The sequence below is a fragment of the Heloderma suspectum genome, chromosome 3, assembly GCF_057233095.1.
Source record: "Heloderma suspectum isolate Gila_16-S chromosome 3, 16-S_ref, whole genome shotgun sequence".
Lineage (NCBI taxonomy): Eukaryota > Metazoa > Chordata > Lepidosauria > Squamata > Helodermatidae > Heloderma > Heloderma suspectum.
This window is the reverse complement of record NC_139460.1, coordinates 69870324-69894919: the sequence shown is the minus strand read 5'-3', so window position 1 is coordinate 69894919 and position 24596 is coordinate 69870324. Positions and strand designations below refer to the sequence as shown.

The window sequence follows — 24596 nt, the reverse complement described above, 5'->3', positions numbered from 1 at the left end:
GGCCGGGCTCTGCTCAGAGGGAGAGGGTGCTTGGGCGTGATCATGTCAACTGCCCGAGTCATCTCTGCATTCCACAGAGCGACCTGGGCTTCGACAGGTGCACCAGCCATACCAGCAGGAAAATCCCCCAGAGCCCTCTAGAATCCATCAGAATCCATTAGCCCCCGGGGGTGGACCATTTTAATAGGTCCCCCACCCTTGCAGAGGGGGAAGGCTGCCAAGAGTATAAACCTCAGCAGAAAGTGATCTGACCATGACAAGGGGACAGATGTTGATTCCCCCACTTTCAGATCACCACCCTCCTGCTCAGTCGAGAAAACCAGATCAAGTGTGTGACCTTTTACATGTGTTGGGCCAATGACATGTTGGGACAGCCTCATGGTTGTCATGGCAGTCATGAAGTCCTGAGCCACACTGGATACAGCAGCCTCAGCATAGAAGTTGAGAACCCCCAGGACCATCATCCTAGGGGTCCTCAACACCAAGTCCAAGACCACCTCCATCAGCAAGTCTGATGGGCAGCGAGGTAGGTGGTACACCAGCAGAATCCTTAATCTGTCCCGGGTACCCAACACAAGGTACAGACACACAAGATCTGCACTTGAATGAACAGGAAGCCTAGAGAGGGAGATAGAATTCCTATAGACTCTCGAGTCGGTGTTGGTGCTGTACCGAGTACCCAGGAGGGCACAGCTGGGAGAGAGTAACTCCTCCCAGTTCCCTGTAATACATACCAGTTCAGCCCCCTCATCCACAATCAAATCATGGATGAGGGAGATTTCAGTTTGGACCGATCTGGCATTCAGTGCAGCAGCACCAGACCAAAGGGCAAGCTGGTAAGGCCACCAGAAACCATCTGGTTGGGGGAAGAACCAGAAGAGGGGATAGCCATAAGGTGTTTAGCCCCTCTTCTCCTCAGTTGGCCTGTTAATCCCCCAACACCATACATCCCCCTACCTGTGACCACAGTTATAGTGGCACCCCCCAACCCCCTGAGTTACTCAATGTATTTCTCAGGCACATATTAAAAATGTTAAAATATAAAACAGTATAAAAGAGATAGCAACAGCTAAGAAGGAGCAAGTGAAGATCTGCATTTGCCTCTTTCTTCTTGTTCTATGAAGCTGCTGCCCTCTGCTTCTGCTATTTGCTGGTTGCAGGTATCTCTGGAAAAGTGGTGAGCGGGTCTTGCGTGTGCTCCTCAGTGCATCTCCACATGCGACACTAAGTGCACACTTGGCGTTGCATTTTGTGCAACGCAGGGGCGTGTGCAGAGGCACTGCCTCTGGCAGCCCCCGCTCTTAAATAGCTGTGGGGTAGAAGAGTGGCTCGTCAGCTGATAGCATTAGCCAGTGGCAGAGGCCTCAGCAAGCTGGCTTTCATAGGAGGTCCCACCCCACACTCCAGCCTGATAATGATAATACACTACTGAAGACTTCAATGTTGTTACAAAGTTTAGCCCAATATCCAAATACGCTGCTAGTGCTTAATATAATACTATGATCATGAGAGACTATTTCTGTCTAAATTTTTTTTTAAATTTACTACAAACCTTGCGGTTTTTATTTACAAAGTTCTTTTTTTTCTTAATGACAAAGATTAAGATACCACAAAGTGCAGAATTTTGCAGCTCCCTCTTTCTCTCTATCTATCTCTCTCGCACTGGGTATATATACAATTTTGTTTGTACAAAACTAAAGCTTTGATACTTGGGAGTAAGTCTCATTGAGGGAAGAACGCCATAGCTCAGAGGCAGAGCACATGCTTTGAGTGCAGAAGGTCCGTGGTTCAACCCCTATCATCTCCAGGTAGGGCAGGATCCTTGGAATGCTGCTGCCAGTCAGTGTCAACAATACTGGGCTAGATGGACTGTCTGACTCAGTATAAGGTAGCTTCCTATGTTTCTAACTCAAAGGGGCTTGCTTCTGAGGCTTGCATACTTCTGAGGCTGCAAAACTATGTGGAAGTCAGCTCCATGAAACAGAGTGAATATTTCTTCTGAGTAAACATGCATAGTATTATTTTATGTAACCTTGGGAAGGTTTTTTCCCTAAATGAAAATGGATCTGTAAAATTCATAAATATGCCAAACCGTACAGTTTTGTATGGTAAGTTATACATAACGTATTCATAACTACTATTTAAGCACAAAAATAAGTTTATGTTTGAGAAGAAAATATTGTATGTATTTTCCCAAATTTCAGTTCTTTACTTGGTGGTACAAATGTTTTCCCTACGACTTCAACATTTCCAGAAATTTTACATCTCTAGTTTTACATTAGCCCTATGCAGGCGTTTGACTTCAGCATGACTAGGGCTAAAGTAGGGATAGAACGTACACAGACACAACCCCCCAAAGCAGCACAGGATGCATCACAGATATTTGCACATTCAGTGTGAAGTTCGGAAAAGGGGCTTGTACATGCATTTGGCTTACAAAGCTCCTGTGATCGGGAATCCTCATAAGCTCAATGCGCTTGCAAGGCCCTTTTCAGGACTTTGCGTTGAACGCACCAAGGTCTATGATGAAACTGGTGTGAATGAGTTGCTTAGGGGTGGGGCTTGTATGCTCACACACATCCTTTCCCCACTTACCCCTACTCATGTTGCTGGTGAACACCTGCATAACCCTCTAGATTTTGATTTCTGTGTGTGTCTTTAAACCTGGATAGTTTCATTAAGCCAGTTTCAGAAAACACAGTTTGTTTGAAACTGACCATAACTAGTTAAACTACAATTTGTTTAAAACTGTGAAAGCTTCCCATGAGGAAGAGAGGGGACGAAGCACGCATGCTTGTCTTGCTTGTGCACATAGTTTAGTTTGGCATGAGCTCACAGCAAGAGCTTGCTGAAAAAATTGCTGCTTCTCCATGGCAGCAGGCCACTTGACTGGCCATAATGTAGTTTACTATGTGGTTTGGCCAATTCCGTAAAGCCTCTCCATGCCAATGCCACATGTTCCTAGCAGTAGCAGAAGAAACTCTATGCATACGGACCAAAATATATGGAAAGTGACAAACATTATGGCTTCCCTTGTACAATACAGCCAAGCAAAAGCATTATTTGACAGCTTCCACACTGAAATATTAAAACATCTATCAACTTTTATCAAAGCTTTTATTGTGAAGTGGAAAATTCTAAGACACTGATATTTTGCTTACAGTCCCTTAGTTACTAAGCAATAATGTATGTAAATATAATATTCAGTGTCATTTACCAGAAGCTTTTCAGGAAATGATAATGTCAATACCGCCTCCTGTATCAGTGTTTCACCTTACTAATTGCCTCATTGAGATGATTTACTAAGCTTTTAAAACAACTAATTGACAAATTGTAGCATTTTGAACATTCACTTGACAGTCTGAGTATCTTTTTGGGTGAGCAAAGGGATGTTTGACTACAAAACAAGGGGATGCCTAAACTAAAAATCAAGGGAAGGGTGTGGGTGCTTTCCTCCCATCCTGTTGTATCATGAGCAGATGGAAGCTAAACAACTTTCCATCCAAAAAAGAGCAAAACGAAAACAAAATCCAAGACTGCGCTTCCATCCTAATATCTACAACAGAATGGGAACTTCCCTCTCCCTCCTGTTCTGAGACAGACAGAGAGAGAGAGAGAGAGAGAGAGAGGTTTTAGCTCCAATCCTGCTGTGCCTTATACTAAACACTGATTTCTTCCTTTTGCTGTGTCCTAGCAGGATGGAAGTTAACCACAAAATTTCCTTTTTCCCCCCTCCCTCTAAGGTTTGGGGAAGGAGGAGGCATGGCAATCCCAAGTCAGATCTGTACATTTGGGAATGCCTCCCAGAACAGCTGTGTGATACCACCTCAAATTCCTCTTCAAACTCCACCTTTTCCATGAAACATTTGGCCCAATCCCCTATTCCTATCACTGGTACTACTAAGTCTATACTCAAAGCTAAGAACATGTAACTGAAGTAACCACATATTCTTTCACCGTTAATCCCTGCTTCCACTTCACTATGCATTCCTCTGCCATTTCCTCAGTGTCAAAATTTAGATTGTAAGCTCCTTGGGAGAGGGTCCTATTCTTTCGTATGCTGTAAAGTGACATGCACACTGATGGAATAACAATAATAATAATAATAGCAGCAGCCATGTTGAATTAACATGTCCGCTTCACAGACCTGGCAAACAAAATAACTGGCAAAGAAAAGGCCCATTATTTGCCTAGGAAACCAATAAGAGGTTGGTTCCAAGCCCCAAATGCCAAACCCCATATTTGACCCTATACAACAAAATACCAAAATACAAGGAGAACTGGTGAATTCTCACGCACACAACCACTCAAATGGGCAGCAACCCCCCCACCCCACAACACAAACACACACAGTGACCCTGTTCAGACACACATTGGGGCTGGGTGGTTTGGCTAACCATGGTACAGGGCAGTTAGCACTAACCACTGTGAGAGCCCCTGCCACATGTGCAGCTAATCATGCCTATGCACTCTCTAACCACCCTTCCTCCTACAGTCCTCACACCACTCCCTCATGCATCCCAGCAGCCTCAACAGCTCACATGGCTGTTACAGGAGTGGGGCTGCTGATGGCTGTTGGCAGCCATTTTCTTCAAATAAGTAAAAAATAAATACACTGAAAAATTGCACAAAACCGCCATATCACTAAAATGCACATTTGCACATATGTGCATTTGCACAAAATCACCATATATCACTAAGACATGCATTATCCCCGGATATCGCAGATTTGCACATGTGCGCAAAATTGCTATATATAGTGATTTTGCGTACATGCACATTTTAGCAATATACAGGGGTAATGCACATTTTAGAGATATATGGCGATTCTGTGTAGTTTTCCAATGTTTTTATTTATTTTTTACTTATTTTTGTAAAGGAATCAGAAAGGAGGAAGAAAATGGCCACCATCAGCAGCCTGCTCCTGTAATGGCCATTTTCAGCCACTCTTGCCATGGAGCTCTATGGAAGCTCTCTGTTAATCACAGGGCCTGTTCAGATGTCACACTAAGCCATGGTTAGTGCTGCTAACCATCTTGCAGCAGGTGGTTAGTGAACATGGTTTGTGCATGGTTAATAAACCACCATGGTTGGATCCCATTCAGATGTCACACTAAGCCACCATGGTTAGCTCAAAAATGCTAACCATCATGGCTTAGTGTGACCTCTGAACAGGCTCAATACAAGGCAACACTACCCCACAGAACTCTTCTGCAAAATCATATGTCCAAGTGGCAACCCCAGAACCCCCCAGACAAAAAAAAAATAAATACAAAACTCAGGCAGCAACTCATCCCCACAAAATCCTTACAAAAGCACCCATGCATCCCTACAAAACCCCTACAAAAGCAACCAACCCTCACCTCACCCAAAAACACAGGCAAGGCAGACCCCAAAAGTTGAAAAAACCCTCTCCTGGATTCTTGCCATCACCTTCCCAATCCCCAGCCCTAGGATGCTCCCCACTGCTCTCCCTAGCCCTCCTCCAGCTTACCATGAAGCATTAGTACCCTCTTTCTTTCTTTAAAAAAAATAAAGAAAGCCATTTGGCCAGGCATGCTGGAAAACAAAGCACTGGTTCCAGCTCCCCAGCCCTCTTATTTTCCTTTTCTAACAAGGCCCCTGAGCTCACATGGGGCCCAGAGGCATTCTGGGGAAAAGATGGTGTCAGCTCCTGCCAGCGATAAATCACTGGCTGATAACAGGGCCGTAAACCTGCCCAGGGCTACAAGAGGGAAACAGCAGCTGGGGCTGGGTAGTTTACCAGGGCAGTCAAATCCAACTCACTGTGGCAAAGAGAAGTCCGTTTTCCAGTCGAAAACACAGGGGAACACGAGAAAGGCAGTGGGTCAAATCCACAGTCAAGGCTGCGCTCTGGCTTGAGATCCAACATTGTCCTCCAGCAGCCTTGCTTCAGCCAGCTTCCTGCCTTTAACTGCCAAAGCAGCTGTATCCAATCAGTCCTCTGAGAGCCTTTCTGTCTTAAACAGACAGAGGCTCACCCACATTGTTCCCTTACATGCAGCTGTTTATGCTCTGTGGGGGTTGGTGGCATTTTGCCCTCCAAACCCTTGGAGGGGGGCTGCAGCTGGGCATGGGACATCCACAGGAGGTGAAGGGGCTTGGGTGCGTTCTGTACTGGTCCCTTCCCCTGGGTCTGGAGCCTGTCATTCCCCTTCATCCTCGGAGGAGTCCAAGGGAGGCATGACAGATGGCTGGGCGACTGAAAGCTTGCTCAAACTTGGATGACTTCAAAAGGGAATTAGATAAATTCATAGAGGATTAGGCTATCAGTGGCTACTAATCATGAAGACTACTGTATATATTACCTCCAGCATCAGAGGCAGTATGCACGTCAATACCAGTCGCTGTGGAACATGTGCTTCAGGGTGCCACTGCACCCATGTCCTGACTGGGTGGGCTTTTGTTTGGTTGCTGTGGAAACAGCATACTGGACTAAACAGGCCTTTGGTCTGATCCAGCACAGCTCTTCTCTGTGCACAGAAACGAGTCCTACTTGGTCATACTAACCTTGCCCCAGATAGTATATGACTATATCCTTTCCACCTCAGTCTTGAAGAAAGTGATTTCACAAAGCCTTATTTTTCATAGACTACTGCAAGAATTACTGCATATTGATTTCCCTGCCCATACTGAAATATCATGGCATGGCCCCTTGCAGTAAAATAGGTTTAAAGGAATCTAGCACATATGTCTCAATTCTAGACCCTAAATGGAACTAAACTTTAATATGAATTATAAAGTGGCTCTCAAGTTAATAATGGATTCTGTATTTAATTTATTTCTAAAGCCCCTAATATCTACTACGCACTATACAAAATATGAAAATAGTAGACTATCTAAATTTGAGGTATTTCAACCTGATTGAAATGTAAAGGAAGGTGAAAATAATCTAATATTAAAACACATCCACAGCAATCTGATTCTAAATCTTAAGGGTTTTGTAGCCAAAATCCTCATGGGAATATTACTAATACCCATCTGCATTTAATGACAACTTGCCATTCCTTAGGCCTTTTGATTCCATCAACTGCCCCCATGGGAATGAATCTTCTCCTTTGACTGATGATGAATAAGATGTATTGGGCAACTGACACACTTTTTCATTTAAAGACTAAAAGAAGATTCACTCCAGACACCTTACTGATTAGTTGTATTAGAATCGGAAAATAGCTATTTTCACTTTATAAAGAGATACATTCAATATCTTTACAAAGAACATAGGAGGTTTTTGCATGACAACTAGAATATGACAAAATGTCCTTTTCTACACTGCTATTCAAAGATACAGAAGCTGCATTCTTTGCCTCTGGTCACCCTAGGAGGAGAAGGAAGAAGACTGACATACATAATAAAATTTTATATGGATGCAGGGCTACAAATTGGGATTAGGGTCCAAGCCACCTCAAATCAGATCTTATCTTCAAATCAGTATTGCCAAAGAAGTAGTACTTCTTTGTACTGACAAAATGACAAGTGGTGAATATCTTCCATTTCTAGTTGCCTTCCCCACCCCATCCTGCCACATATATTACCAACAGCAGCAGGTACATACCTCACAGTTTAAATGAAGCTAGCACTTCACTAAACATCTGTTCAGTGAACACCAGCATGACTGCATGCAACCAATAAGGTTTGTCATTTTAAATCACAAACAGACACAGCAGTGAGTTCCATCTGAGAGGTATTTTCTGGCACTAGGACATCTTTGAAAACACTATGCTCTTTTTGCAACACAAAGCAATTAAGATGCTAAATACAATCACCTAAATTAGAATATGTCAGCCAGATATTGAATGAAAATAACCACATCAGGCTCTTATAGTAATTGATAAGTGTGCCATCTGTAAAAGAAATGCATCTAATTTTTGCTATCAACATTTTAACTTCACTTTGCTCTGGCAGTGCTTTACATGTCGACCCCTCATGATCAGAAATTGTTGCATACGTATTTGCTTCCTTCTGCAAGTCTGGCTCCTGCCCCCTACTTGTCTTTTTCTCCGAGTCTTCTATATTTTAGTAGGTTTTTAATTCTACACACCCTGAATCATTTCTTTGCCCTATTTCAATTTGGCTTTTGGCCTCATCACTCTACAAACATCAGTAAGAGCTTTTTCATGAATTATCTTCCCTCAACAAAGAATCAAGGCTTTATTCGGTGCTCATTGATAGTTGTAAATATTGATGCTGTTTTTATGTCTCTTCTATGCATTTATCTTTTCAGTCTCTCTTCGAAGTTTTCAATTGGGTTTGTTTTATATTTGCTTGTTCTTTTAGTGTTTGCTGGTGGTTCTCTCTTTTATTTAGTCTGTGGGGGACCCTCACATACATTGTTTTCGGTCCATCTCATTTCAGATGCTACAAATTATCCACTCTTTTATTTTCCAATATAGTTTTATTTTTATGATGGCACTTCTCACCATTACTTTCTACTCTATCATTTTCTCATGTTAATCATTACTGAATTTCTGGCTGTCCTTCAGCTACTTCTGTCTTGATATCTCAGTGCTACCTGAAGATCAGTATGGATTGGACAGCTGATTATTTAGGAGCAAAAAATTTTTTTCTTTCTCTTATTCTGTGTTGAAAATTATGTTGCACTCTCTTGAATGCATGTAGTGTCTTAGTAGAATCCCTGACTTTTTCTTCCCACCAGATTGATTCTGTTGTCAGATCTTGTCATTTTATCTTTACCAGTGCTGCTCAAGTTCATACTTCTCTTTTTCCATTTCTACTACAAAAATTCATGTTTGACCTTTAATATTTCTCATCTTGATTACTGTAATGCTTCGAGTATTGGTCTGTCTAAAAACTCTGTTGCCCACATTATGTCACTTGCTGACTTTTGTAATCAAGGCATTCCTTTCTACCACTGTCGTCAATGGTTCTTAGTTTATCTCATTCAATTTAAAATTTTGGTCCATGGTTTGGGCGGGGGGGTTGTTCCTGTTATTGATATTTTTACTGAACTTCTTCACTGTCAACAAAAATTATATGCAGATAATTGTTGTTGTTCAGTCGTTAAGTCGTGTCCGACTCTTTGTGACCCCATGGACCATAGCACGCCAGGCCTTCCTTTCCTCCGCTCTCTCCCGGAATGTGCTCAAGTTCAGATTCATTGCATCGGTGATGCTATCTAGCCATCTCATCCTCTGCTGTCCCCTTCTCCTTTTGCCTTCAATCTTTCCCATCATCAGGGTCTTTTACAGGGAGTTTTCTCTTTGCATTAGGTGGCCAAAATATTTGAGCAGATGCAGATAATATATTACAATAAAAATGCACAGAGTAAAATAACAAGATAAAACAAGATAAAGACATGGCCAAAAATACCAATACAAATAATACTAAAATCACTACAAGTTACAATAGTTATATTATGCATCTTAGGGCACAATCCTATGGCCGCTAGACAGCTGCTAGATGGCTATAGGGTTTGTCAGTTTCTGAGAACCAACCTCGGAGACAGTGCTCCAAGGTCGGTTCCCAGAAAACTGCCTCCTTGCCCCCCCCCACCCGCCACCTCATGGATGGCACAGTTTGTCCCTGGCTCGGTGCACCTAAGAGCAGCGCAGAGCGGGGGGAAAGGGGATTTCCTGAAGGTGGGGACAGAGGAAGCGCCGGTATGACGCTTCCTTTGTGCTGTCCAGCCTCCCCCCCGCCCTGAGCTGCTCTGGCTAGACAGCCAAAATCGGCCATGTAGCCGCAAATGCAGGGCGGATGGAACACAGATGAGAAGATCCCCTCCGCACTCCACCTGCCCTGAACTGGATAGTTGGTAACCTCTGCGCTCAGAGGCAGCTGACTATCCCCATAGGATTGCACCCTTAAACTAATAATAACACCATTCTTGGTGCTTCTTAACCATATAAGCTAAAATATGCTGACCAGATGTCAACAGTATCTGTCAGGGCAAAGCTGACAACATTTTTTTTTCAAAAGCTGTAAGACTGTACGATCATCAGTCCACTGTACAATGGAAGGAGGTGACCAGTCTTTCCAGATCTGAAGTATTAATCTTTTGGCAATCATGCTGTATCATAAAATCTATAATCAATGGCCACTGGAGAGTTTCCAGATGATGGGGATGTAATAGAAGAGTGCATGAACATCTTGGATAGTCAATGAGGTATCCAAAACAATATTGATATGTACAATGACTACCACCCAGGAGCCACCAGAGCACACCACCACATCATGTGACCCAGTGATACATCCCAAACGCTACCATGCCACCATCTATTCGAGGATGATACATTTTTTTTCTTAATAAGCACTGTGGTGTCTAATATACCCAAACACCAATTTCTGCTGGATTAAACATAGTTTAAGATCAGGGGAAATTATGCAGATGGAAGCCACAGCCAGTTTCCACTGACACAGTTGGATGTGGCACTCCTGTTTAGGGATGTCAGAGGAATCCATTTTGGGGGTGGAGTTCGACCTGTTTTCATCGGTTGGGCCCCCCCAGACTTCAGTCCGTTTTCCACTAAGTGGCCCGACTTGGTCTGCAGCGAGTCGGGTTGATTAATGGATTTTCCATGTTTTTTTATTTATGGAAATTACGGCTGAATTTTACTCAAATTTGCATAATTTGCACAAAGTATGGCCACAATCTGCACAAATTACACACATTGGTGCACATTTCGAATGCTATTTGCACAAATCTCTATTTGCACGAATTGCGCCCGAAATTTCTTTGGCTGTACCCCCCAAAGAAATATGCAAGGAGTCCCTGGAGTTTGGGGAAAACCCATCGCTCAGCTTGCAAATGCAAGTGGAGTCCGGCACCCCATGGAGCCCCAAAAGAGCCGGATTTCAAGCAACGGACATCCCTAATCCAGTTTCCTGTTTCATTCCTGTCTAAACTCCTGGATATCCAACTTGCTATATGTCAGTAGATTTTTACACAGTCAGGGCCAGAAATATTGGAACGAGGATAACTGTTTTGGCAGTTGGCCTCTGTACACCACCACATTGAAGTTGAAAGGAAACAGACCCAGATGGGAGCGAAGTCAGGACTCTCAGCTGTAATTCAAGGGGTTGGACAAAAGTGGGGCACTAACCATTCAGGAAGTACAGCCAGTGGCATACACACACACCCATCATTGGTGGCTCATAAGTAATGGAACGAATGGCTGACAAGCAGCTGCATGGCCAGGTATGGCCTGTTTCCTGGGTACCCCATGACCAATCAAGCAGATAAAAGGCCTGGAGGTGGTTCTGAGTGTTACATTTGCATTTGGTAGCTGTTCACTGGAACTCCCAACATGAAGTCCAAAGAGGTGTCCATGCGAGTGAAGGAGGCCATCATTAGGCTGAGGAAACAAAATAAACCCATGAGAGAGATAGCAAAAACATTGGGAGTGGCCAATACAACAGTTTGGAACATCCTGAAAAAGAAGGAATTAACTGGCAAGCTCAGCAACAGCAAAAGACCACAGACCACAGAAGACAACTAAAGTGGATGACTGCAGAATTCTGCTCATGGTGAAGAGGAATTCTTTCACAACATCTAGGCAGGTCAAAAACGCTCTTGCGGAGATAGGCATGTCATTGTCAACATCTACAGTCAAGAGACGGCTTTATGAATGTAAATACAGAGGCTTCACAACAAGGCGCAAACCGCTGGTAACGCTCAAGAACAGAAAGGCCAGATTAGCCTTTGCCAGCAAACACCTAAAAAGGCCTGCCCAGTTCTGGAATAAGATTCTTTGGACTGATGAAACCCAGATTAACTTGTACCAGAATGATGGGAAGAGAAAAGTATGGAGAAGGAAAGGAACAGCTCATGATCCAGAGCATACCACATCATCTGTCAAACACGGTGGAGGCAGTGTTATGGCATGGGCATGTATGGCTGCCAATGAAGCCAGGTCACTAGTGTTTATTGCTGGCCTGACTGCTGATAAAAGCAGCAGGATGAATTCTGAAGTATATAGGGCTATACTTTCTGCTCATATTCAGCCGAATGCTGCCAAACTCATAGGATGCCGCTTCATATTGCAGATGGATAATGACCCAAAACATACAGCAAAAGCTACCCAAGAGTTTCTCAAGGCAAAGAAGTGGGATGTTCTTCAATGGCCAAGTCAGTCACCTGATCTCAACCCAATAGAGCATGCTTCGCACTTACTGAAGACAAGACTGAAGGCAGAAAGACCCACAAACAAGCAGCAGCTGAAGGCAGCTGCAGTAAAGGCCTGGCAAAGCATCCTGAGGGAGGACACTCAGCATTTGGTCATGGCCATGGGTTCCAGACTTCATGCAGTCATTGACTGCAAAGGATTTTCATCCAGGTATTAAAGGCGATCCTTAAGTTTGAAATGATGTTGGTTTGTTCCATTACTTATGAGCCACCAACAATGGGGGCGTGTGTATGCCACTGGCTCTGTGGTGGTGTACAGAGGCCAACTGCCAAAACAGTTATCCTTGTTCCAATATTTCTGGCCCTGACTATATATGGTAATTGTTGGCTTGGCCATCTGTTTAGATTCAATTAGGTCTGCTAATACTGTTGGCGATTCTGAAGCACGTAGTGCAAATGGGCCATACAGAGTAACCAATACATACCTTATTTGGAGATACTAACATTTTGCAATATCAGGTGACTGATAGTTATTTTTCAGGGCAATGAATGAAAGAAACTCACTATTCTCTCCCAACAGGTGATCTAGGGTGAAAATGCATTTCTCAGCCCTTTCCCTCCAGAGAAAAAGGGTGCCCAGCAATGTTCAGGTGAGGGTTACGCCATATTATCAATTTGGCATGTGAGATGGGGTCAAAGTGAAATTGGCAGGCCATCACTTGCCATACTTTTCTGGCTCTTAAAAGTATAGGTGGAATGGTCCCTTTTTATTTGGATGTGTGGAGCCCAGCGCCATCCATTCAGCAATGGGGTTACAGATGAGCAGACACAAAACCTACCCAAGGGGGTGCCAAGGAGGAGAGGGTGGATTGCCATTTATGAGTGCATAGGAGGAGGTATGTGCTGTGGTACAAATTTAGATCTGGAAAATCGAAGCCTCCCTCATCAATGGGCAATTGCAATTTCTTGAGAGAGTCTCAGGGGGAATACTCCCTAAATTAATTTTCTAAATAGTGCATCAAATTTTTGAAAATAGGATTTGGGGATAAATAAAGGGATCTCTTAGAAGACGTATATTATCTGGCATTAGTTTTAAGGTATTGATCTTTCCCCAAAGGCTAAGGATGAGCAAGGCCCACCAGTCAGCTAACAGGGAAGACAAATTCTTCTTAATCAACTGTGAAATATCTTTGGGAACTTTTATTCCCACACTTTTAGAGTTCTTAATAAGCATGAGCTTTCTTCTTTAAGCATCAATAAGTCAAGTTTTCCCCTTTCACTTGCTGCTGGAGCAACCCTGGGGAAATGAGGAAGTAAACTGCAATTTCAAAGGAATTATACAGGAAGGTGTGGCTTGCTGGCAGGGTTTTCTGTACCTTACATTTCACCCATGACTATAGCCCTGCCCAGGTGTAGGAATATGTATATATTAAATGCAAGAGGGGTGGGAGCCCGCTAGTACATTTTCCAACATTCAAAATCATACTGGAGTGTCCAGAAAGTCACCTCCACATGCAGACGGCAATGAAAATGGCACCAGAGGGTGGGATAGGACTAGCGCACTACACCTCCTCACGTTTTATTACAGAGGTAACCTGACTATAGGGACAGGCTTTTACAGGGGGATGAATTGCTTGCTTTAATGAACTTTCACAGTTCAGTCCTATACATGTCTACTCAGAAGTAAGCCCAGCTCGGTTCACTTAGACTCACTAGGTTCAATTAGACTCACTAAGTGCATGTAGGATTACAGCCTTAGTATTCTAAATAGGTCTGAGCTTTGTTTATCTTTTCTCCTTGGTTTCACATCATGTTCCAGTCTGGACACTTTGTTCAATCTTCCTCTTGTTAATCCTAAATTCTCCTGTTCCATCAAATCTATCTTTCTCTCCCCTTTCCTATGCCTGCAATGTTCTTCCAGTGTATATTCACCATTGTGTCTTTTCTCTCTGCTTTTTAAGGTTCTCAAACTTTATTTTACCCATCTGCTTTTCTCCCATAAATCTAGCCTCTTCTGCTCCTGATTTTTAAAAACACCCTTTAAACTTCACTAATAAAAATACATTACATAACCTGAAGCTGTATATGTGTTTTGCCACCTTAAATCTACTGATATGATTATCTGGTCCTTATTTCCTTCATTTTCTAGTAACTTTTTTTTCTTGCCTATTCTAATGTTCTAAGGTCAGAAGGAACATAAATATTTTACCAAAATGTGAAATAGACATGTGCCAACCCAGTCCGTGACCATGTCACAACCAACTTGTCCCACTGTTGTCAATGAGACGGAATTATGACTAACTTTAGCTGGTTTTAGGCTATAGTATGTTTTAAGTACTACACAACTAAGAATAACAGTTACCATAATAATTCTGAGATTTACTAAAAATGTACAAGGTACATGTCAGAACATGCTGCTTTACCTATTTTTTAACCATCATACAAAACTGGCTCCAGTGATTATTTGAGCCAACCCCCTGTTTGTTCAAATTCTCATTCTTTCATTCAAACAAACCCCTTTTGCTCTGGGGAACCTAGGGGATCTCATCTCATCTGTCCAGATGAAACAGGAACATTTCCAAAAAGCTATGGAGATTCTTGTACTTGCTTCCATATTGGTTCTTACTGCTGCCAGTGTATCACTTTGCTCCAAAAGTGTGAAGGACCTACTAGTCAGCTGGGCTCTGCTTTCATTTCTCCAGTTTATGGAGAAACAGAAAAAACAGGTTTGGCCAGACAGCATGCAGAGTCACTAACAGCCCTATTCCATACATGCCTACTCAGAAGTAAGTCCCACTGAGTTCAGTGGGGCTTGCTGTTTCTTGCAGCCACCTGCTAAGAAGTGAGACTAGGCTCACCAAGAACTATCAGGGACATTCCATTAAAAAAAAGGAGGGCGGGGGGCGGGGGGGGAGAGAAATAAGAGTTTCCATTAAAGACTTGAGAAAGGAAGCTACGGACTATCAAGTCAATCATGAGCCCTTTGAATCTTTTAAAATAGTCTCACCACAGTAATCTTGTAGGAGAAGGACAATGGCGGGGGCAGGGGGGGATGATATAATTCAAAAGAAAAGGGCAACTCTGCAATTGCATCCCCTTTTTCAAATAGCCACACCCATGCATGCAGAAAAAAATTAGAAAAGGAACTTCAAATTAAATGTGCCTAGATTTATTAAATGTATTACATTTATATCCTGTCTCTTCTCTGAGAATCTCAAGGTGGCATACATGGTTCACCACACCTTCCCACCCCTGATTTCATCCTCACAACACTCTTGGGCTATCTTCACACGGAGCTTTTATCCTGTGATTGAGATTGCTCCTTCACGGAAGTTTGCAGGCTCTTTACATGACGCCATGAACCTTCAAGGCATCTCCTGCATTAAATGCCCTTTGCTCTGTTTTTAAATAGATCTCATATCATGAGCTATCAAATTACCCTGTTGTGTTCCGCTTGAGTTCCCTCCATGAAAAGAGGAAAAGCGGCAAGAAGAGGAGTGAGATCAATGAAAGATCATGGAAGACTCAGGTACGGGGAGAAGGAGGGGGAAAAGGAAGCAGGTGAAAAAGGGAGTTGCTGTGATCCTGCATTTAAAACAAAAGCAGAAAGCCCCGTTTTAAATGCAGGATTTTAGGTTGGTGTAGAGATGCCCTTGGTTTCAGCCTACCTGTGAGGTAAGTTAGGCTGAGAGATCATGACAGGCATAGAGTTACACAGTAAAATTCACGCTGGTTGAGATTTGAACCACAGTCCAGGACTCTAACCACCCTACCACACTAAATTTAATCTTTCTACAGTCATGATCTAGGCAGCATACAAGTATGTTTTGTATATCATGACAACATTTAAAGACATTATTTACTCAAGTTTTCCCTGTCAACACAGACCTGCATTTTCCAACATACTTTTAAGATCTTAGCAATAACCTAGCAACTCAGAATTTTGCACTTAGCTCTGAAGCTGACAATCCTTTGTTTAAAAGAACTCAAGTGCATAAAACAGAGCCATGGAAACAGAATTAACTTTTAGATGTATCACAAGAGTAAGAGATAATGCACGTGCTTGAAAATACATACTGAAGTCACCGGTAAGAAACACCGCTTCTGCCCCAGGAGCCCATTCCTTACAGCACAGCCCTCCATCTACAAATCTGTGGACTCCAAATGTTTGGTAACTTCTTGTGAATTTGTCAAGGCCACCTTCATTTTCTTCAATGTTCTTCAAGATGTGATGAAAGACACCGTACCTTTCAATAGAAGAATGTTAGGAAAGGGTTACTAAGTAGATATATACAAAACTTCTAGTGATAGTCACATTTTAATTCTTGTTCAATCAAGTGTATTACACTCTAGGCATCCTAGTTAACCCTCCCTTAAGTATCATCATCATATGTGATAGGTTTACCAACATGTTTCAAAATAAAATTAAAAATGTGTTAGGAGTTAGTTATTTGGGGCACTTTCTATCAATAGAGTGCTATCTATTCTGTAACTAGAAGCTTAAAATCCATGGAGTGAATTGTTCTTCACTTTGTCTGCTATGTGGCATTCCACTGAATCCAACTATTAAAACACTAATTTTTCAGAATACGAGAATTATGCTAAAGCCAACAGCAGTGAAAACATCCTACACTTTCCTTGAGGAACAGTTTTTCTTCATAAAACAAAAGCTAGAGCATGGCACCTCTATTGTAAGATACTCAGTTTTATCTAGTTTAAAAGGGTCATTTGTTCAAAGGAAACATCAATCATAGTGACAACTAAGATATTACACCTTGGGGAAAAATGCCACTGCTGGGAAACAGTCTCAGGTTTATTTAAAGCTGTGGTAGAGAGTCACTTTAGAGACATCATATTAAGAGGCTCCTTAGGTCTCATTTATTGGTTATTCCAGTTGATTATATTAACTTTTTACTCGCAAGGTTAAGCCTTCCCAACAGCTTTTGTTGAAGAGAATGATATTTACCTCACAGCCAATAAAAATCTCAGAAGAAGTAAAGCCTGAGGATAGTGGGCATGTTCATATAATCCTCTTGTTCCACACAGAGAAGCCCCAACATTATATCTGGAAAATTTGCTCATGGGCATCATGCATCAAAACAGTGTAATGATTTCTGTAACCTCTATAGACAGTTTGCTTATTATTCAGTGCACAGCAGACTCTTTCTCTTCCAAGAGCCTCTAAATATAAAGTTGCCTTCTCAACAAACATGTGTGACAGGTGATGGAATTTTAAAGCTTGTTGCAATTTAATTTGAATGCATAAAATATAAGTCAAACAGAAAAGGTGGGAAAAGACGACTTACACATTTTGGAGGGGGAAAGGTCAAAACACAGCAACAGAATAAGTCACTGGAATACACAGCCACCTGGTCTCTCTCTCAAGAAGGAAAGAATTCAGGTTTTTTGTAGGGAAAAAAGAATACCGGCTCTCTCACCAGCACTTACGTCCCAAAACATAGTTAAAGCGCAGCAATTCTAGCTGGAGAACGCTGGGAATTTGATGACTTTTTCCCCTCTAAATATGCATAGGATTGCACCCTTAGTTAATTACTCATCTGCATTGCATTTCCCTCCCCACTCCTAGAAAAGGTACACAGTGCTTGCATTGTATTTGAAGTATCAGTAAAAAACAGGTAGTGAAGCAGAAACTGCTGCAGTACAAACACCCTTCAAGTCTCTTTGGGTCCCACATTTAGCTAATGAGTAAGCCTCAGCTATAAACAACAGCAGCTACTATCAAGCATGACCCTAAGAAGAGCAAGTATTGTCCAAGCAGATCTACAAACCAGCAACCTAATATCAGAGATATTAAGATCAGCTTCCTCATGGATTTGAATGTGGTTTCTGGGTATGAATATATGTGTATACGAATACAAATATAAATACCAGTGTACAGAACTGAAGTTATCAGGACTTCCTTGCAGAAACCTCGAATATTATGTTAACCATTTAAGACACAGTCCTCCAGTCTACAGTCACATGTATACTCTTCCTATATTCTTGCCTTGCCAAAGCTCATGCAAGTCACCACAATGCATTTTTATGCTGGGATGCGGAAGAGGAAGTGACTATGAGAGCTGTGGCCAAGGCCAGATGCCTTACACATGAGGACTTCTTTGGTATATCGTTTTGTATATTTATCTGTTGCCCGGCAGCTGCTGGGCTCAGTCAAACTCTTATCGACCAGAAAACCCCAGGTGCCTGCCACAAGGAGTGCTTACCCATTCAAGGGGGAGGGGGGCATCTGTACACAGTAGCAACTGCAATGCTATCCTATGGTGGGGAGGGGAAGAGAGAAGAAGCAATGCAATAATAATTTATGGATGTATTAACTAATGTACAGTTCAGAATGTTTCCATTTCCACCTGGGATACCAATCTTTGTGGGCTTCTTACAAAACAGATCTACTTCCACTATATTAAAATTGTCCTTCCTTCCTTCCTTCCTTCATTTCTATACCACCCAATAGCCAAAGCTCTCATTACATTCAAAAACATCAGGAGCTACCTGTGGGTTTAAGCATCACATCACAAGGGATGCTGAGACTCTAATCGGATATGACACTAGAGTGGAACAGTACCTACAAAAATACTGGTCCCAATACAACAGACAGAGCAATGCTATGACCCCTAAACAGTATTGGGGGGGGGGGGTAGGGTTGTTTGGTTTACTGGCTTGGAGGTCGGAGACAGGGCTTTGACTTCGGAGCCAGTAAACCGCACTCCCTGCCCCCTCCCTCTTGTAGCCAGTATGGAATCACGGCAGCTACCTCTTCACGCTTGGAAACCTGAGTGTGCAGACAGGGAAAAGGAAGCCGTCCTGGGGGCAGGGGGAAGGACACCCAGGAAGCTGCATTATGCAGCCTCCTATGCTCGCCTCAGCCACCTTCCCTCCTGCTCCAATGTGCCACAGCTAGGTGGGCAAAATCGCCTGTCTAGTAAAAATGCAGGGCAGCTGGACCATGGAGGCGAGGATCACTTCTGTGCTCCGGCCACCCTCCATTAGGATATTTAGCAGCCTCCAACTTAGTTGGAGGCTGCGGACTATCAACATAGGATTGTGCCCTAAAGGGGAGAAGTGAACGCTGCTGGTCCCTTGGCCAAGGAGATCTAGAATCAACCCTGCTCAGCCACACAGCCCACTGAATGGCCATGGGCCAGTTACTCTCTCTCCTCCTGACTTCACAGGCTTCTTGTGAAGATAAGAAAGGCAGAATCTCATACGAGCTTTTAGAAAGAAGGGTAGGAGACACACAATTAGAATGCTGGAAAAAGTGCTGAAGCAGCAACTCAAATCAACTGAAAGTGCCTATCTTGCTGTTGAAAAGGTTGGCGGGAGGGAAGAGGCACACATTTCTGACATGAACTGCCCAGTGAAATGATTGCAGGAAGCTACCTCTGTTTTCCTGCTAAAGGAGCAAATGAACTTGGAAGCAACTTCTCCCTCGACATGAGAAAGATCCATTTGCAGCTAGTATTACATATTGTGATCCCTTGTGGCCTACAGGACTTCTAGCATTAAACTCATCTTTCCCCTTCACCATTTATGCACAGGACAAAATTAGAACTACATCAGTCAATAAGGGGGCCATGTGATATGTGTTCAGTTCAGTTACTATAATACCATTTGTTCTAAATAACTGTTGAATTGTAGAGGGAGTATATAGCAACACAAATCTATTTACTTTCAGATTCTGGTTCACTTTTGTTGTCTAGACTGTTCACTTAAATTTTCATTTTTGATTACTTGTATGGCATATAGCACTTTGCGAGCTGCCCACATAAATTCATTTTGGTAATAAGTAAACAGCAGAGGATTGCGTGAAATAAAGTGAACTGAATTTTAGTTGCAAGTCTTAAATAAATCCTCCAACTGTAGGATAGAAGCCTGCAGCCAAGGAATCAGTTGACTGAACTAATCAGTGACCTGGTTCATATGTCATGGTAAGCCACCATGGGTTAATTCACCCGCAGTGCTCCGAGATGCATGCCGCCACCATTTTGAATATGCAAGCTGCGGTAGGCATGTGCCATGGCTTGTCGTGTCCTGCAAACCTGGGCATTGTGGGTTGTTTGAGAGTTATAGCCCTCAGATAACCCTAGAACAACCAATGGGTTGTTTAACCCTCAAATAACCCACAACACCCGGGTTCACATGACATGACAAACTGCAATGCGTCTCCGCTGTGGCCTGCATATTCAGAATGGTGGCTAGCATACATCTCTAAGCACCATGGAGTGAATTAACCCGCAGTGGCTTATTGTGACGTACAAACTGGCCTAGTATTTGAAATCCTACTTCTGTCCCACCTGAAGCTGAAGAGCTTCTTGGCCTTTGTTACTTTCCATTGTGACCTGGTAATCCTAAGAGGGTAATAGCAGAAACTACAAATGACAAAGAATATCATCTAACCAACTCTTAGAGGAGGTGCAGCTCTGTAAGAATTTAGACTGTAGATTTATGGTTCCCTATCCCAGAGTTCCAGCCTTCTAGTCCTACCTTCCCTGCTTGCTTCCCTCCTACAAATAGCTTTGCCTCAGTCTTACTTTTCTCCATGACTCCTTTCTTCAAACACCAATGGTTTCCTCAGAACTCTGTTTTTCATCCCACTACCTACTTTGTCCTTGATCCTACCTGTATCTTGGCCGTAGTACCCATACAGAATCTGTTGCTCTCTTCTCCTATTCTCATGGGATACATCACTTCATTAAGCACTAGGAGCTTTTGTCAGAGCCTTCCATGTTTCAGCTTCTTGCCTTGTCTGCGAACACTGATAGCTTTGTTTCCTGGAGAGTTTGGAAACTTTAGGAGTTGCTGTGTTCCGGCTAACTCAGCCAACTAGTGTCAGAGACTTCACTGCCGAAGGAAAAATGCAATTATAGATTGTTTAACCCTCACACAAATCCCGCCACCTCAGTTCACACAACATGACAAGCTGTGGCTGGACACTGGATATTCAAATTGGCTGTCAGCACGGGCAATTTGATAAGCCACAGTAGGCTGTTCGATTGTGCGAGCTGGTCCAGGGAGTGCTCCCACTGGTGGGAAGAAATGCTGGGTTGAAGCCAGTGGCTAGAGACCAAAGAATCCTGTACATGAGCAGAAGGAACTTCCATGTGTGCACGTGTGACTGATTCCATCACAGCTACATTCTATTTCAAAAGGTCCCTTGACCCTCAGGAGCTAGTTTTCAGAAACAGAAGGCAGTCCAGTGGCAAAGAGGCCCCCAAAGCTCTACTGTACATGCAGCGGTCTGTGCATGTTTGAGTCCCAGCGTTTACGAGCAAGTCACCATACAAAACATGTTCCGATCCACAGCCAAAAACAAAGTGAGACACAAGAATATTTGAAAAGATTAAACAGCAATAATGAAGTATTTCCTTGACATTTCCAGTCAGCAGCTGTTAATTCTGGTAGAGATGTAAATACTAATAAGTAATTAAAATGTAGTAAGTGAGCAGCATATTAATTTTTTTTTCGACTCAAGAAACCTATTTAGCAGCCTTAAAAAGTCAATAAATATTTTCTTAAAATTATATGGAGCCAAAGGCATTTCCATATGTATTTCTAAAGATCACATGATAAAGTTTAGTTAATTTCACTTAAGATGAAATAAAATCGCTATTGGGACTTTATAGTCATCAGCAGAGAACTAGTACTGTGATTTACAGATTGAATAATTGTTTCAAATTATGTGTCAGCACCTACCATGTGCCATGTAGGTCTAGGCTTGCTATCCGTTTTCTCTGGCAGGGCACCTGTGCCTTGAATTAATGCATGACAGGTAAGAAATTTAGTACATGACTCTTTCCCATATTGCTGTGAAGGCTACACAGGAATATATTGGCACAGCTTTGCCTATTAGTCAAAGCTCTGCCTATAGATTCCTGAGTGTCCTTCACAGCAATATATTTACAAATAAAAATTTCCAGAGCAACTGTAGCATACACCACTTAATGCACAACCACATTTCACTACTGCATGAATAGGACAGACAAAACAGTTACATGAAGCACAACATTCTGAAATTGTCTGCCATTGAGTCAAGTGCAGAGATGACACCGCCTCATTCTCTTGGTTCCAGCAGTGGCGGGGCCTACCAGTCCTGAAGCTGCCTCTCTCAGGGTCCCAGGAAAGCTGGCTATGTCCTGTTCAACAGTGGAACAGATCACTTTGGATGGTGGAGTCTCTTTCATAAGAGGTTTTTAAGGAAAGGCTGGATGGACACCTATCAGGGATGCTGTAGTAGTGGACTTCCTGCAGCATGTGATGTAGCTGAGAAGGAATCAGTGATATATGTGGGTAAAATCCATGAGATTTTCATAACCCATACTAGGCCTATGTATGTACGTGTCAGGGTGGAAACTGAGCCGATAGAACCCCAGAGCAGTTCTGATTCTGAGGAGGATCAGCAATCCATGGGAGAGGAGCCAGCTCATCCCTCACAGGCACAGCAGCTAGCAGAGATTCCTCCTGCCAGCATTCCTGAGATAGACAGTGATCCTAGCAGTGAGAAAATGCAGGAGGGGGGCTTGCTAGACGCTTGACGCAGACGCAGGGAGCGACGAGCGATGGAGGGCCCGGAAAGGAGGCGTAGCCCTCATTTGGCGCGCAAGCAACGGCCACCTCCCGTGGACCCAAGGGAAAGAGGGAGGATCTCTCCCTAGTCCATAAGTTCAGGGTCTTCAAGTGATTCTCCTTCAAACTGGGATCAACTGCCTACTCGGAGCATAGGCTACTCTGCTGTTCCTTGCTTAGTTGCTGGTGATTAGCATCTGAAAGACTCATTAAGTTGTAAAAGGATTAAAGCCTTGAAAAGAATCCTTTCATCTGTGTCTTGAGTTGGCTATTGGAGTCTACTGAAAGAGGCCGCTAGGGCGCTCCTGACAGTATGTATGTATTAGAATCTGTATACTGGCCAACAGCCAAATGCCCTCAGGGCATTCTACAAACATAAAACCAAACAAAGCAACAAAAAATATAAGAATAAAAGTATCAAAATAATACAATATTAAAATTAAAAACATTAAAAGATATTTAAAACATCGAGAAGCCAGCAGTAAAATTAATAATCAAGTAACAGATTAAAGACTGTAGCCAAAATTAAAAGACGCTTGCTCCTTGGGAGGAAAGCTAAGGCAAACCTAGACAGCATAGTAAGAAGCAGAGACATCACCTTGCCAACAAAGGTCCGTCTAATCAAAGCTATGGTTTTCCCAGTAGCAACATATGGCTGTGAGAGCTGGACTATAAGGAAGGCTGAGCGCCAAAGAACTGATGCTTTCGAACTGTGGTGCTGGAGAAGACTCTTACAAGTCCCCTGGACTGCAAGGAGGTCAAATCAGTCAATCCTAAAGGAAATCAACCCTGACTGCTCATTGGAAGGACAGATCCTGAAGCTGAAGCTCAAATATTTTGGCCACCTAATGCGAAGAGAAAACTCTCTGGAAAAGACCCTGATGCTGGGAAAGACTGAAGGCAAAAGGGGAAGGGGACGGCAGAGGATGAGATGACTAGATAGTATCACTGATGAAATGAATATGGACTTGAGCACACTCCGGGAGAGAGCGCAGGACAGGAAGGCCTGGCGTGCTATGGTTCATGGGGTCACAAAGAGTCGGACACAACTGAATGACTGAACAACAACAACAACAACAACAACAACCTGCTTAAAGAGGACAATCTTAACCTGGCATTTAAAAGTATCCCATGAAGTAACTGGAAACAACCTGCCATTAACTCATGTCCAACACATGTTGTACCATACAACTGTGCCCAAAGCAGTCCCATACATGATAGTTCAGATGCAGGCAGTATCAGTGAAAAAGTCCAGATATACAGGACACTTTATATATATATATAGCAATATGATACTTGAGTTGGAAATGTATCCCATTCAGGTGTTTGGGCCCAATCCCTCCCTGCCTCCTTTCTTAACCACCGGAGTGGGACGCAGTAACCTGAGTGGGACGCAGTAACCTGAGTGGAAGGTTACTGCAGCTCTCCTGTAGGAAAGGCAGAAGTTCATGGGCAGAGTTTTAAGATTACTTTTGCCAGTTATTTTTTTCCTGGTGGAATGTTGGGTTTCAGAGACTAGAGGAAGAGTTGCACTCATGAAGTGTGAGAATGGCTGGCTAGCCATGAGCTTGGAAAGAGTCAAGGAATAAAGAAAAAGAGAAAGCTGGGGGGACTAGAAATGGGAGAACAATGAAAATAAAGGTTAAAGCTAAAGAGACCCTCCAGATTTAAAGTCAGTGTGCCTCTGCTACCTGGGATTAGAGGCAGGGAAAAGCATTTAATTTGATGCCATGCTTGCAGAATTCTCAGATATATCTGGCTGCTCATGTCAGAAATAGAATACCATTCTAGATAGATGTATCGTCTGTTCCAGCAAGGCTCTTCTTCTGTACACTAATATTAGGTTGGATTCTGTAAGCAGTTCTAGGACGCAATCCTACCCATGTTTAGAAAGAAACATGGCTGGACC

General features: G+C 42.9%; 1 protein-coding gene across 11 annotated transcripts in view; it reads right to left on the bottom strand.

Moving 5' to 3' along the window:
- GBE1 (1,4-alpha-glucan branching enzyme 1) overlaps positions 1-24596 on the bottom strand; it is a 206082-nt gene that overhangs the window by 154783 nt on the left and 26703 nt on the right. For 6 of the 11 annotated variants that reach the window (XM_084843494.1, XM_084843495.1, XM_084843503.1 and 3 more), the window contains exon 2: positions 11253-11336. In XM_084843494.1, coding sequence (XP_084699620.1) covers positions 11253-11336 — 84 coding nt within the window. Of the gene's footprint in view, positions 1-11084; positions 11337-16183; positions 16354-24596 lie in introns of those variants that run through there. The other 5 variants (XM_084843496.1, XM_084843505.1, XM_084843497.1 and 2 more) reach the window with 4 other exon arrangements.